General features: G+C 46.7%; 1 protein-coding gene across 1 annotated transcript; it reads right to left on the bottom strand.

Annotated features, from left to right (window-relative positions):
• Positions 1–142: 142 nt before the first annotated feature.
• Positions 143–7,119, bottom strand: DDX52 (DExD-box helicase 52). Its single transcript, XM_080563541.1, has 15 exons — positions 6,969–7,119; positions 6,602–6,797; positions 6,187–6,317; positions 5,805–5,990; positions 5,455–5,598; positions 5,146–5,257; positions 4,544–4,616; positions 4,188–4,391; positions 3,802–3,892; positions 3,162–3,284; positions 2,777–2,927; positions 2,322–2,397; positions 2,100–2,171; positions 1,348–1,440; positions 143–741 (listed from the first exon to the last, which is right to left on the bottom strand). Exons 1-15 carry the CDS (start codon positions 7,053–7,055, stop codon positions 654–656), a joined length of 1,827 nt encoding a protein of 608 aa, XP_080419667.1. The 5' UTR covers positions 7,056–7,119; the 3' UTR covers positions 143–653.
• Between the last annotated feature and the right edge of the window lie 6,237 nt (positions 7,120–13,356).

Here is a 13,356-nt window from a genome sequence, read left to right as displayed (position 1 = left end):
ATTCCTGCATTACTGGACTTCTGACACAAGGGTGGACTAAGAACGCAGACGAGGTAGGTGGAGCCCGACCTTTTTACATAGCAGAAGGAGGAATAATGTATGCAGACTTGTCCCATCAAGGTTATATAAACAAGTCTCTGTATTAAAGTATTCAGTGACCTTATTTATTCTGTTCTGATGCTTAAATATGAAATAACACAAAGTTACTTGGAGTTACAGGCACGTAAAAAACAAAATCATTTTTTGCTTATTAGGTATTTCAAAAGTAGTATGAATGAGACTTTACTTCCACCTATATACATGGTGGTGTTTGGTTTTTTTGTCTGTTTTATATAAAAAAAAGTTCACTGTTTCTTCTGCAAATTTATTAGGGATAACCTGAACACAGAACTGACAGTATTTCCAGCTAGCAATGCAAAACTATGGGACAGTAACACAGATGTTATTGTTGAACTATCATTCAGAAACATAAGGTATTTATGTCAAGACCACATTCTTCAGCTTCTATAAGAAGCATTCAGGAATCCTCTACAGGCAGTTCAGTAGATACTTTCTTGCACGTAAACATTTCCCTTCCCCTTTGCCATCACCTTCGTTCTTCTGTTCTTCAGCATGGACTGGGGCATCACTCCCAGCTCAAGAGCAGTCACTGCTCAGCTTTTTGAAGAAGTCTTTAAGTTACCAGCGTCTGTAACTTCATTAGCTTTCTTTTTTTCCTTTATGTTCTCCTTTGCAGTTCTCCTACAAGAAACACATTGGAGACCAAGACAGCTGAACATTGCATACGGAAAAAAAAATAACATAGCAATGTCCCAGACAGTCTTTTTACATTTTACTGCAACTGAATGTAAATCCTTCAGTAGCAACAGTCTGAAGCATGTGTAATGGTGCTCTTCATGACCACTGTCTACCACACTGAACTGCTGTGCACCAGACAGCCTTATTCTGGGAGCTCTAGTCATTACAATTTAAGATCTATTTGTTGTATTAATATTTCATGCATTAAAAACAAAGCCAGCCCCAGCCCTTTGCCAGAAGAGGAGCAGGTAAGTTCTAGCATTCTGCTGGGAATGCTAGTCTGAAGTCTGGCTTTACAGCCGGTGGTTGAAACTCAGCTCGTTTCGGAGCTGCCTGAATCGCTGCCATCTCATGTGGCACCACCTAAGGTGAACTGATGGCATTTATCCAATTTCCAGTAAGCAGATACTGACACTAAAACTTCACCATCACTACAAGCATTGTGACTCAACAGTGAGTTCAAACAAGGCATTGGTTACTGTGGAGGAAGCTTGCTGGCCTTTCCTGTATAAAAGCCATCTTGAGAGGAGAAAAAAAAAAACTACTTACTTTTTACTTTTCTTCTTTTTTAAGAAGCACTGAGGGGTGGTACAAATTGCTTCTCTCGTTAGTGGTTTCTTAATGAATTTCTTCTTTTGTTTGCTGAGAACGACATTTAGTGAAGAAGGATTAAGTGTCTTTAACGGACAAATGTTAATATTCAAAGTAAACAAAACAGACAATGAAAACCTGTACTGGTTGTTAGGGATTTACAGGTCTGAATGTATTTTCAGTGTTTATTCCAAGATCAGTTCAGCTACTTATCCGTGACATTTACCATGTCTTTATCGATCCATTACTTTATCTCCATGACATTCAAACAAATTTTATTTTAATACATAAGGTTTATATGTTTATATACATACCTAGATTTCTAATTTGGAAAACTATTACGAGTTAATCAGTTCTGCGCAAAAGAAGCATTACAAAGCACTAATTACAAACCCATCTATATGCATACAACCCTACACCATTTTAAGGTAACTTTTTCCACGTGTCAGAAGCCTGATTCATGACTGTGAGCCTAGGCAATCTAGGGCGTATTTCAGGGAACTCATGTTTTTCCTGGAGTTAACTGCTTTTCTATAATTAAAGAATTGTTTCCATTTTTGTCTGGGTGAAAAAACACAGCACCATCCCCATCTAAAATTCCTTTTGCAGGTGAATTGCAACTGTGCCTTTTGTAACCCTTTTATCCCAAGCACCCTTCATGCAAGCTTTTGAAATGGAAGACAAACAGTAAACTACTCAAACGAACGTACCTCTGAAGTTTGGGAAAATGTTTTATGTAGCCGGGCACAGGACAGCCAGCTCGCTGGATAACATTAGCTATACTGGGAAGGAGAGGAGGGAAGAGATTAACTCTGGCAGTAAGCGCTTGGAGAAGAGCTAAGAAGGTCCCATGGACCAGACAGAACCATACGGTTCAATAATACATTATACAAAACATAAAGCGGATTTTTGCTGTATCATTTTCGATTTACCTTCGTAATAAAGGTTTATCATCTTCTGTAAAGAAAGTGACTGCTTTTCCTGTGTGCCCTGCTCTTCCAGTACGACCTGTCAAATGCAAATTTAACAGAGTAAAAGAGATTTTTACTTCAAATACCTTTCTTTATTCTATTCCTCTTCACAGCCCCAGCCTCCCAGCGTATGTTAATATACTAAACATACTACGAAGCAGCTGGTCCCCAAAGATTGTTTCTATTGCACAAAAGCACACGTCTGAAAGAATCAAGTGTTCAAGGTTCATAAAAGCTTGACAAAAAAGTAACTCAGTTTTACTGAAAGTTGAGGCCAGGTATAAACTAGCTCAAGTGAGCTAGTGCTGTAGCAACAGAGGAGTCTCGGTTTCAGGATTTTCACTTATGCACTGGAGAATCTCCATTAAAGATCTAAAAACTAAGAAAAAGGACACACTTTGTGAACAAGCACTCACCTATCCGATGGATGTACTCCACGGCACTCGTTGGCAAATCGTAATTAATGACCATATTTACTCCTTTGAAGTCAATCCCTCGAGCTAGTAAGGCTGTGCAGATGAGCACCCAGATCTTCCCAGCTCTGAAACTGTGTACTACATTATCTCTCTAAGGAAAGAAAAGAAACGTACTTGGAAATGGTCTGATCAGCAGTCTGAGAAAAGAGATGGACTTATTTCCTGAAAGGTGTCGTGTTAACAAGCAAAACTAAACCTCTCAACCAAAACCTGCAGTAAATTACTGTCAAACTTACCTCCAACAACATTATAAAAGAAGGTTAAAAAAACAGTGTTGTCAAGTATTATAAAAAAATTAAAAAGAAAAGAAATTACATCCTCCTACCTGTTGCTGAGTTTTGTCTGCATGGATGACATCCACATTGATGCCTTCATAAATCAGTTCATGGAAAAGCTCTTTAGCCCTCTCAATAGACTGCACAAAAACAAGGACTGGAGGAGCAAAACCCTGCAAAAGAATAATCTTGTCTAAGGCTCAAGTCCATCTTCTACTCTTCTTGGTTGCAGACTGTGCAGCTACAGACCTAGTTAGCCTCAGTATTTTACATCTTGGAGGATAACTATTTTTTTCTTTTTAACTAGCAAAACTCTTTGGGAGTCAGATGTAAGCAAGTTCAACCCCACTACCTCTGATAGAATCATTCTTCACTTAATCATCAGGCTGCATTCTAATCCGCAGAAACTAACTTTTTTTGTTCCCCTCGCAACGTAAGCGATCCTACTCACACTGCCAACTAAAATTGAGCAGACCATTAATACAAAATGCTCCCAAGACTCAAACATATCAGCAATAGGGTACCCCCTCATTTTTCACAGGGAGAGTAACTCCTCTTCCTCTTGTACAGATTTGTACTCTCTTTAGCATGTACCACACAGAAGCCTTTGACCTAGGGAATTGCACGTCCCTGACAGACACGTGGCTCAGTTCAGAAGTACGCAAGATGTGCTCGATCACTCCAAAATACCTTTTTAACAAGCTCTCGCATTGCCGTTAGTTTTCCTGTCTCAGATCCAACAAACAACAGCTCTTGTTCTACCGTCTCCGCTGCAGAGTTTCTGAAAGCAGAAAATAAAATCATGTATTTTACCTGGTGGGCAAGAAACACCGCATGACTTATTTCACCAGTACACACTCCCAAAGTTTATTTGATGACAAAATAATGGGCAAACAACATTTTCCCTAGCTTGCGAGAAAGATCTCTGTGCCTACACAAATCTTGAGACAAATAGCCTGTAGTACTAGGATTAACAACAGATGTACACCAAGCAGTCTGGTGAGGCAAAGAAAGGAAATAAGTCCCCCAAGAAAGGAAAAAAGCATGAGAGAGCCGGAGCACAACTGCACACCCACCTTGCTCCAACAGACACCAGAACAACACTGTCGAGGTTGAGTTTACACCACTCCTCCACATCGCGTGCAAAGGTTGCACTGAACAAGGCCCTCCTCACCATGTGGGACGTGCACGCCAGGAAGACAGAGGCCAGCTGGTCTCGGAATCCCGTCTTTCCATCTTCAAACAGTTTGTCGGACTCATCCACCACCAGCCACTCCACACTAGGAACAAAGAGGGTTTCTTCTCAGTAAGAGCCGCTTGCAGAGAAGGCAGAAGTTCTAACCCGTCATCACAGACGCAAGAATTACGCACACATATGCTTTTCAGTGGCAAAGCCACCAGCAAAGCTGGATACGATAAAGATTCTCAGTACCTGGTCAGGTCTATTGCTGGAGGATCCTGTTTCAACAAATAAATGAGTCTGTTTGGAGTAGTAACTAGTATATCTATAGGGAAAAAATAAATAAAAACACAACCAAAACGTTAGACGAGACACAGAGTTTAAACAGAACATTAAGAAACATATTTTCCAACCCAATCTGACCGAGGTTTTTTGGTTCAGAGTTAGGACAAGGCACTTCACTGTTACAATTCCTTTGGGAGAGTATTTAAGCAGCAGAAGATAATGCAAAAAAAGTCGTGGATTTCTTTATTACCACAAGACTTCATGTAAATGGTTCTTAAAATCCATCAGGAAGAGTTTAGATACAAAAATCATTCTACTGTGCTCTTCTTCAGAGCTGTATCTTCTGTGACATTCACCTTTTATTAAGCCTACAACTTAACAAAGTTCTACTGTCAGGTTTACTTTCTATTTCTTCCATGAAAGTTTTTTTTCTTTTTTTAGCACTGAGCAATAAATTACACGATTTGAGTGGTATTAACCAATTTCCTTAAAACCACACAAACCAGAAGAGAAAAGTCAGTGACGTTTTTAAAATTTTCAGATCGCACTTCAGTAGGGAGAACAGTTACCAAATTTCTTCGATGACTTGGGCCCAAACTTCTTCGCTGCTTCAACTGCCTTGTGGATCATGTGTATCCTGAAGCCTGTCCCCTCAGCCAATTTCACCAGCTCCCGATGCGTCTGAAAAGACAGCAACACAGATTAAATTTACAGAAGCTGATCAGCTTTGTTTGAAACCAGAAAAAAAACAGGCATTCCTGAAGGAACAGTTTCAAACATCACCCAGATTTCAGTGTTAGAGAAAGTTGTCCAGTCTTCTCAGCACAATAAATGTACAAATACATAAATATGACAACCCCGCTCCCCACAGCACACACCTGGCTAGCAAGCTCTCGGGTAGGCGCTATGATCAGAGCTCTGAATCCTTTGTTCATAGGTTGTTTCAGGTGTGTTAAGAGAGGAATACAAAATGCCAGTGTTTTTCCAGACCCGGTAGGAGCAGAAGCTAGAAGTTCCCGCCCCTACAAAAGAAAAAGGCATTATTTTACTGGAAGAAAAACAAATGCAAAACCAAAAAAAAAAATCACATGCGTGTAAAGATTAATGCTACAAACTAACCCCAAATACATTAGTAAAAGCATAGATAAAAGAAATCTTATAACAACGACATTCTGAACCACGATGCACTGGATATTTCTGTAATGCTATGTGATACCAGGAGACTTACGTGAAGCATGACGGGAATGGCCTGCATCTGGATTGGCGTTGGGACCTGGAAGCCGGCAGCTCGGACGTTCTCCATGATTTTGGGGTGGATTTTGTATTCCTTTTGGAGTTGTTCAAAGGTGGCAATTGGGTCAGGAAGATCTGTTCCTTGGACATTGATCCTGTGTTGATTTCTGAAGCGGTTTATCTGAAAGGCAAGAGACAAACTCTTTCTTTTGACAGCACAGAACTAAATCCATACAGATTAATCTTCTGATTATTTTCCCATAGTCGGTCACCCCCCCCCCCAAAAAGGGGAACTGCCGTAAGTGAGCGCCAACTTCAGATGAAACACCCGCAGAAAGCAAGTAATCAGTGGCTACATTAGATTGCTGTGGTCCTACCTTTTCTCTTCTCAAGCGCTCAAGCTTTTCCGCAGTAGGTTTTTTGTCTTTCTTATCTTTGATTTTTGCTTCCAGAGAGGACATCCACATTATTCCATTGTTTTCTGACAGCTCTGGCATTGACGCTGCTTCTAGAGGTTTGAAGAGATAAAGTTTCCATTAGCAAAATCTAGTCAAAAAATTACGTGGTAAAAAAGGACAACTCGAAACCATTTTTGTCTCATTACCACCTTTAAAATTAAGCTTTTGTCTCATTCCCTGAGAAAAAAACAGTAATCACGTCCCTGCAACTTAATACTGTAACATAGCCCAATTGTTTTTATCAGCTCCTACACAGCGCAGATTTAAAGTAAACTCAAACAAGAAGCACGAACTCTGCCAAGGCGCTCTGCCGCGCGTACGTGTACATAAATACCTTGCATCTTTTTCCTTTTTCTCTTCCCTTTTCCATTTTCTGCCGTTCTTTTCCTCTTCCCCGTCACCTCCAAGACTTTTTTCCCGGCTCCATCCTCCTCCTGCAAGCCTCCTCGCTCCGCCGCTCCAGCACCCTCCTTGCTCCCGAAGAAGTCAAGACCCCCCGGCGAGCCGCCGCCGCCGCTCCCCTTTATCACCTGAGGGCAGGAGAGGAGAAAACGCCGTGAGGGCGCCCGGCGCCGCCAGGCCGCGGCGGAACCGGGCCCTGCCGCGGGGACGGGACGGGACGGGAGCGGCCCCAGGGCCAGGGCCAGGGCCCGGCCCCAACCCCCCGGGGCTCCCCCGGGGCTCCCCCGCCGAGCCCGCACCCCGAAGCGCCGCGCGTCGCGCCCGAAGCGCCGCACGTCGAAACGGGCCCCGGCGCCCAGGCGGCGGAACAGCTCCTGCGCCTCCATGCTGCCGCCCACCCGGAAGCAGAAGGCACTTCCGGGGGCGCGGGGGCCATAGCAACGGGCCCGTAGCAACGGGCCCATAGCGACGGGCCCATAGCAACGGGCCCGCGGGGCGGTGCCAGGCCCCAGGCCCGGCCAGGCCGCGCCAGGCCCCGCCTGTTTTTTTTGAGGTTTTTTTTTTTCTTTTTTTCCGTCCATAGTTCTAAGTGTGATCCAACCACGTGTACACTTTCTCTCTGTATTTGCAACCATAACACGGCTTAGGGTGGGAGGGGGATAAGGAAAACTGTGTGAAACCAATATATTTACTTCCTGGAGCAATTCTAAGCATCGCTCAAGGCTTCAGTCACCTGTGTGAGATGTAAACGAATCAGAAATACCAAATCTGGTATATGAGCCGTAAAACTGTTCTACATCTTTATAGGCTCATCGCGGCATTTTGTCCTTTTGTGTATTCCTGATGGCAAGTTAATTACACTGACTGCTTCACCTATTTTAAAGGCACAGCTCATTTAAATGAAAGGACAAAAGCTTTTGTAAGAAGTTTTTGTTCGTGCATGTCTGCGCTTTCATGATTTACAGTATCATTAGCTGGTCTCAAAGGGCTGATGGGGGAATCGCTCTTCTATCAATCACAGTGCCAGCAAGCACAGATTATCAGCTCTGCTGGGCACAAGCATGCTGCCTCTCGGGGATGTAAACTTGGGCCCTAGATATTTCTGAGGAGGAAAACTGGTGGCTTATTAACACGTTCTGATCTTTTCATTGTCAGGATCATTCCTGGTTTTACATTCTCTTCGTCAATTGACTGGAATTCCCTTTGTGATCTGCCACAAGTGGCTCTGCCTTGCTCTGTGAAAGTTTAAGAATGCTTTCTATTGGTCTGATTTAAATCCATTGCAGTCAAAAATACAGGGGGCTCAAACCCTCACTATCCTCTTGATTTTAAGACCCACACTGACAAAGATTTCTGTGCATTTGACATGAAGCACTTCCAGTGACATCTAAACTAAAGTCAGGCACATGCCGTTTATTTGTTTAATCCTTGATGTACACTGATGCAATACAGCTTCACACACATGCAACTGTGCTTAAAGAAATAATTTTAGAGGCAAAGACAGGAGCAACAGAGCAACTGGCTCAGCTGTTCAGGACAATCAGAGAAAGATCAGAACTCATTTAATTAATCTATTTATTCATTATGATAAACTGAGAGGCAGAGTAGTAAAGGTAAGTCTCCTTGTACTCTGTATCAGATCAAACTACTGATATCGTGCCTGGTGTTCTTGAGGCAGAACAAACAAATCCAATTAAGCAACATAACATCAGCATTACAAAAACTATTTCATGTAATAAAATTCTCAAGGGCCAAACATCTACATTACCAAAGTCTGAGAAACCCAAGACATACAGGCAATGGTTGTTCTTCCTGTAACATTCACTACTTTAATTATGAGCTTTGAGATGAAAAATTGCATAAATGAGATCCTCCCCTCAGTCCGTATCTGCCTGATTTATAGCACTTTTCTTTTGCCAAACTTCTGACTTCCTAGCAGAGGGGGTGGAAGCAGCCGCACAGAAACTGCGGGTGGGCGCAGCGCACCACCACTGCTGCGTCCCTCGTTGGTGTCCGTGCCCACCCGCTGCCACCCGTGTACGCATGTCGAGTAAAGCCAGCACAGAAGAGAGACGAAGCCACATCCTTCAGGGCCGATCCTGGGCTGAGGCTCTTGCTTTTCTGATGGGAGCGGTGGCTGATGGTTGCTGTGCGAGGATGGGGAAGAATGTGGAGGAATTTGTGTAACAAAGAACTATAAATCACCTCCAGTATCCATCACTCCCCAAGAGATGCTGTCAGCAGATTCAAGAGTGAGGAAACGGGAAATGCTCTCTTCATCAATCGACTGGGAAGTGCCTTTGTGGCTGGGCGAAGGAGCTCTGCACCGAGGTGGGACAGGGACCCTCCGGCAGGAGCAGCACTGGCAGCAAGTTCCCACCTCCTGGCACCAAGCCGCCTCTCAACGAGGTCGATCTGCCCTGACGGCGAGGCCAGTGCCAGGACTGGGGCTGCGAGGGGGCCACGTCGTGCACGAGGGCGAAAGGGAGAAGTTGGCAAAATACAAAGTCAGAGCAATCTGAATGAATGCAAAGCAAAACCGCTCTTGTCACAGCATCGGGTTTAGCTTTGGTTCCCTGGTGCTGCTCTATCAATTACTCGGCACTAATTGCCAAGTCAGCGCTGACAGCAGATGACCAGCAAGGGTTTTGCGGGATGTGTGGGTGGCGTGCACGGTGTACTCAGCCCACTGTGATTGCAGGGTTTCAGCCCTTCAGCAGCCTCTTTTACCAGGACAGTCCTGTCTTATCATCAGAGCTTGGTGGACTGGGTCTTGGCTCCACATAATTCCATTGAAAACCCCTTCTGACCCCCAAAACTGATCCCATATCTGTCTTGTGTAAAGCTACTGCAGGATAGGAGCATGGGCAGCCGAAACTGCTGGCAGGGTGCTGGGCTGGGTCCCCAAAAGATCAGATGTCTCTCTTCGATGTCAGTCAGGGCACGGGGCCATGCCCCACAGGTAGGACCTGAAGTAAAAAACTACACGATAGCAAAGCAAGTCTGGTGAGCAGATTTAGTGCACTGCATGCACAATCAAGAATGGTCATCTGTAGCTGTGGCATCCCCTCCAGAGGAAAGCCCACTGAGGCCAGTATCTCTTTTCTATATGCTTTTTTTAGCTGGTGTAAGACAGGACAGCATTTGTCAGTGGCACTTCTGCATATCTGCTCCCCACGTCCCACTATCCTACTAAATTATCATCACTAATATGCACATAACAGTCAATTAGCCTGGCTGAGCGCACTCGTGACCTCTGATCCCTGCTGTGTCCCCCAATCCATTAACAGGCCCTTGTCCTTTAGCTCCCAGTATGAATTGATGTCGCATCTATTCTCTTTCGGCAAAGAAACATGCTCCCTCATTCATCTGTCCATTTCCACTTTCTGTTCTTTTGTCTCCTCCTTCTGTTCCCTGTGTTGCTAACCTGGTCACAACTTCTTGACCCCACATCCTTGTCCCTCCCAAGGGTGCTGTAATCCCAGTCACTACCAAAAAACTTTTACTTTTTTTTCCCCCCTTTACCCGCATCTTATTTAGCAAAAATGGTTTCCAGCAGTGTGGGAGCTTTGATCCCCTATTCAAGAAATCCTTGCAATGTTTTTTGTTTTTTTTTTAAGGACTTTCTTTCTAAAGCAAATGAATTCTTCATAAAAAGGGAAATGGTGTGCTAGCTGGTCTCTGTTCTTCTGAGGAAGACAAATGATCTCTTTTATTACTTGAAAAGTATAACAGTTGAGTGTGTAGATTTGTGATTTATATGTAATTAAGAATCCATTTGAGCGTTATATTAATTACAGAAAGGAGAATTAATTTTGCAGGATATGCAAGTAAAAACCGAAGTTCCTGGAAGGAGAAGATAAAAATTCTGAGGCTGACATTTTGCGTGGTTCTGTACTAACACCAATATTGGGCCGGGGCAGCTCTGTGGTGCACGTTGAGGTTTTTGACTTGTAAGTTTGATCCCTGGGTTGAAGAAATAAAGGCGAGTGTCGGAGCTCTCCCCTGAAGCTGCAGCGCTCCCCTTCCTGGCTCTGCCGAGCCCTTAGTGGCAGAGCAGACCTCTCCTTGGCCCTGTGCTGGGCCTGCTGGCATTTCAACGCTTCCAAGGTGTCTACAGACCAAGGAGCCCCCAGATTTGCAGGTCCTCAGGTAAAATGAACAACGGGGGACAGGCTGGAGCAGCAGGGATTGATGTTTTCTCTGGCTGCTGACAGAGAGCTTCATGACCTGTCTTTCCCCATCAAACCCTTGCACATTTTCACAGGCTTTGAAGACCTCCTGCAAACCCACTGCAGAAACTCCACGTTGGCGGGCCATGGGATCAACGCATGCTGCCAGAGCTCCCAGCTGCCTGCCACGAAAACCCCTCGAGCTCTACATACCTGCGTCCACAGCAGGGATCCAGCACCACACGCAGACAGCCTGTCCTCGCAGCGTGGCAATCTCCACCTTCCTCCTGGTGTGCTCGACAAACTCTGCTGCCACCCAACCAAGTCCGTGCAGGGACTTCAAAGGGTGGTGGCTCCTTTCCGAGCGTCATGTAGGGTGGCAGTGCCCGGGCTGCGGGGTGCGCAGCCCTGGTTTTCCTGCCCGGGTTTCCAGCGGATGCAGCCATCTGGCTGGACTGGCAGAGCAAGTCTGGAAAGACCGCACATTTTGAGCCAGGCTCTCTTGTGCAACTAGGCATTACTTCTACATGTGCGCCAAGCAGCATTTCTGGCGTTGCTGAAATAGCTTCTCTTTCGGTGTCTGTCCAGATGCTGTCGCCTCCGTGGCCAGCAGTTCGGTGGCTCCTCTGCAGGGATGCTGGGGCTTTCCCTAGCAAACCACCCGCTCAGGGCCAGCGGTCACACACGTGGGGATTCAGCACCGGGGCACCCTGACCCTCTGGCGTGCAGGGTTTGGCCATGGTCAGGGTTTCCCTGGCTCTGTCCTGCCCATGATCACAGGGGTGATAAGCCCCAGCAGCCCCACTCCCCGCCGCAGCCCCACGCAGTGGGCTCGTGCTCGCCATCTGATAAAGCCGTAACGTGGCGAGGGCTGCACTAACCGGGGTTTGACCAGTGGCTTTGCTGGCAGCGTGCTGCAGTGCAAACAGCAGGGGTCTCTGGCAGGTGGCAGCAGGCTGCGCTCTCCTGTGGAGCTAAAGATAAAGCCACGATCCTGGCAGCTCTCCTGCATCCCACCTCCGCACCCTCGGGTCCCCCCAGCCCCATCCCTGCAGCCTGCGTGCCCTGGCCAGAAGGGAGCACAAACACAGCAAGCGGTCCTCGTGCTGTGGAGAGCCAAAACAGCCCGGCCTCGGTAATCCCGGGATCGGGGAGGGAGGGATTTTCCTTTGCACTTTACGTTACATCCAGTGATGCGGCTTCACTCTGACATGAAGGAGGCTGCAGGCGGTTACGGGTATGAAGCTGACCCATAAAGCCTCGTGGCAGCCCACGGAGCCGCATGTGCAGGAATTCCCAGTGAAACAGCTTTGGACTGCAGGATTACCACCCGGCCTTGTAAAACGGCGCAGCTAGTACAGGGGCTTTGCCATGCTTCCAATAGGTGTCTTTGCTCTTTGCTACATGACAACTGTGTTGCCAAACACAAAGCCCCAACAGCAACAGGAGGGAAAAAAAAAACCAACACCCTGCAGGAGCCTCCTTTGCCCTTAAGTGGTATTTCCCAGCCAAGTGGTGCTTCCCGGCAGCGCAGGGTGTCGCAGGAGCAGGGGCACGAGGCGAGGCCTGGGCCAGGCACGGCTCCAGCCCCAGGCAGCTGCAGCGGAGGCTGCTCAGGGCGTTTGGGGTGACACCTCCCCGGCAGGGGGGTCCCTCAGCCGGAGGTTAAATCCACATCGTGGAAACCTTCCCCCTGCAGTGATCACGTTTGTAAGAGCGCCCACAGCATCCTCCAGCAAACCGTCACGCTGCCTTCCTCCCAGCCTGCTGGTGCCCAGGGGTGGGGGACAGCACCCGGGCAGCTCTTTGGCAGCTTCGTGCATTCACACCTCTTGGGTAAACACTTTCTCTTCTTAATCATTTGTTCTATTCATATTATTGACTTTATCCTGCCTGCTTTATCACACTCACTTAGCTCCATGGTTGCTGCCTTCTCCATCTGTGCCTTTGTTTGGATGTGCCCCGTGCCCGTTTCCCAGTTCCTTTTTGGCCTGGTCCCTCCTGCCACCACCCGGCCCCTCTCCCGTGGGGTTGGCCCTCAGAGCCTCCACTCCCCGAGATTTTCACTTACCTTCTCTGCACGGCTTTCTGCAGAGCAGTGCTGACAGGGGGCCACTTACCAAGCGATGCTGTACCCGTATTGTTCACACCCCAGGCCCCGTGCCTCTCAGTCCATCAGAGGTTTTCAGAGAGCTGTGCGGAAATCACACCCCAACAGGCGCTGCCCCCTTGGAGCCTCAGCTGGGCTCTCGGCTGCGTTGAAAGGGAATTTCTGAGCAGGGAGAGCAGCGGGGATCTCAGCATAAATCCCGCATCTTTTCTCTCCAAACTTCGCTAAAAGAGTGTGTCACTTCCAGGTCTCTGTGAAAGGGACCGAGCAGTCCTCACGCCTTCCCTCCTCCTCCAGCTTTGAGCTTCCAGTTTTTGATCTGAGGCAGCAAAAAATCACAGAAACTCCAAATGAGGGTTTTATTGGGGTGTCCTGCTCCGGCCCTAAAGGCGAGCACTACATCGC

The sequence above is a fragment of the Anser brachyrhynchus genome (assembly GCF_964034855.1).
Source record: "Anser brachyrhynchus genome assembly, chromosome: 20".
Classification (NCBI taxonomy): domain Eukaryota; kingdom Metazoa; phylum Chordata; class Aves; order Anseriformes; family Anatidae; genus Anser; species Anser brachyrhynchus.
Note: the sequence above shows the minus strand (reverse complement) of the source record. Positions and strands in the feature narration are given on the sequence as shown.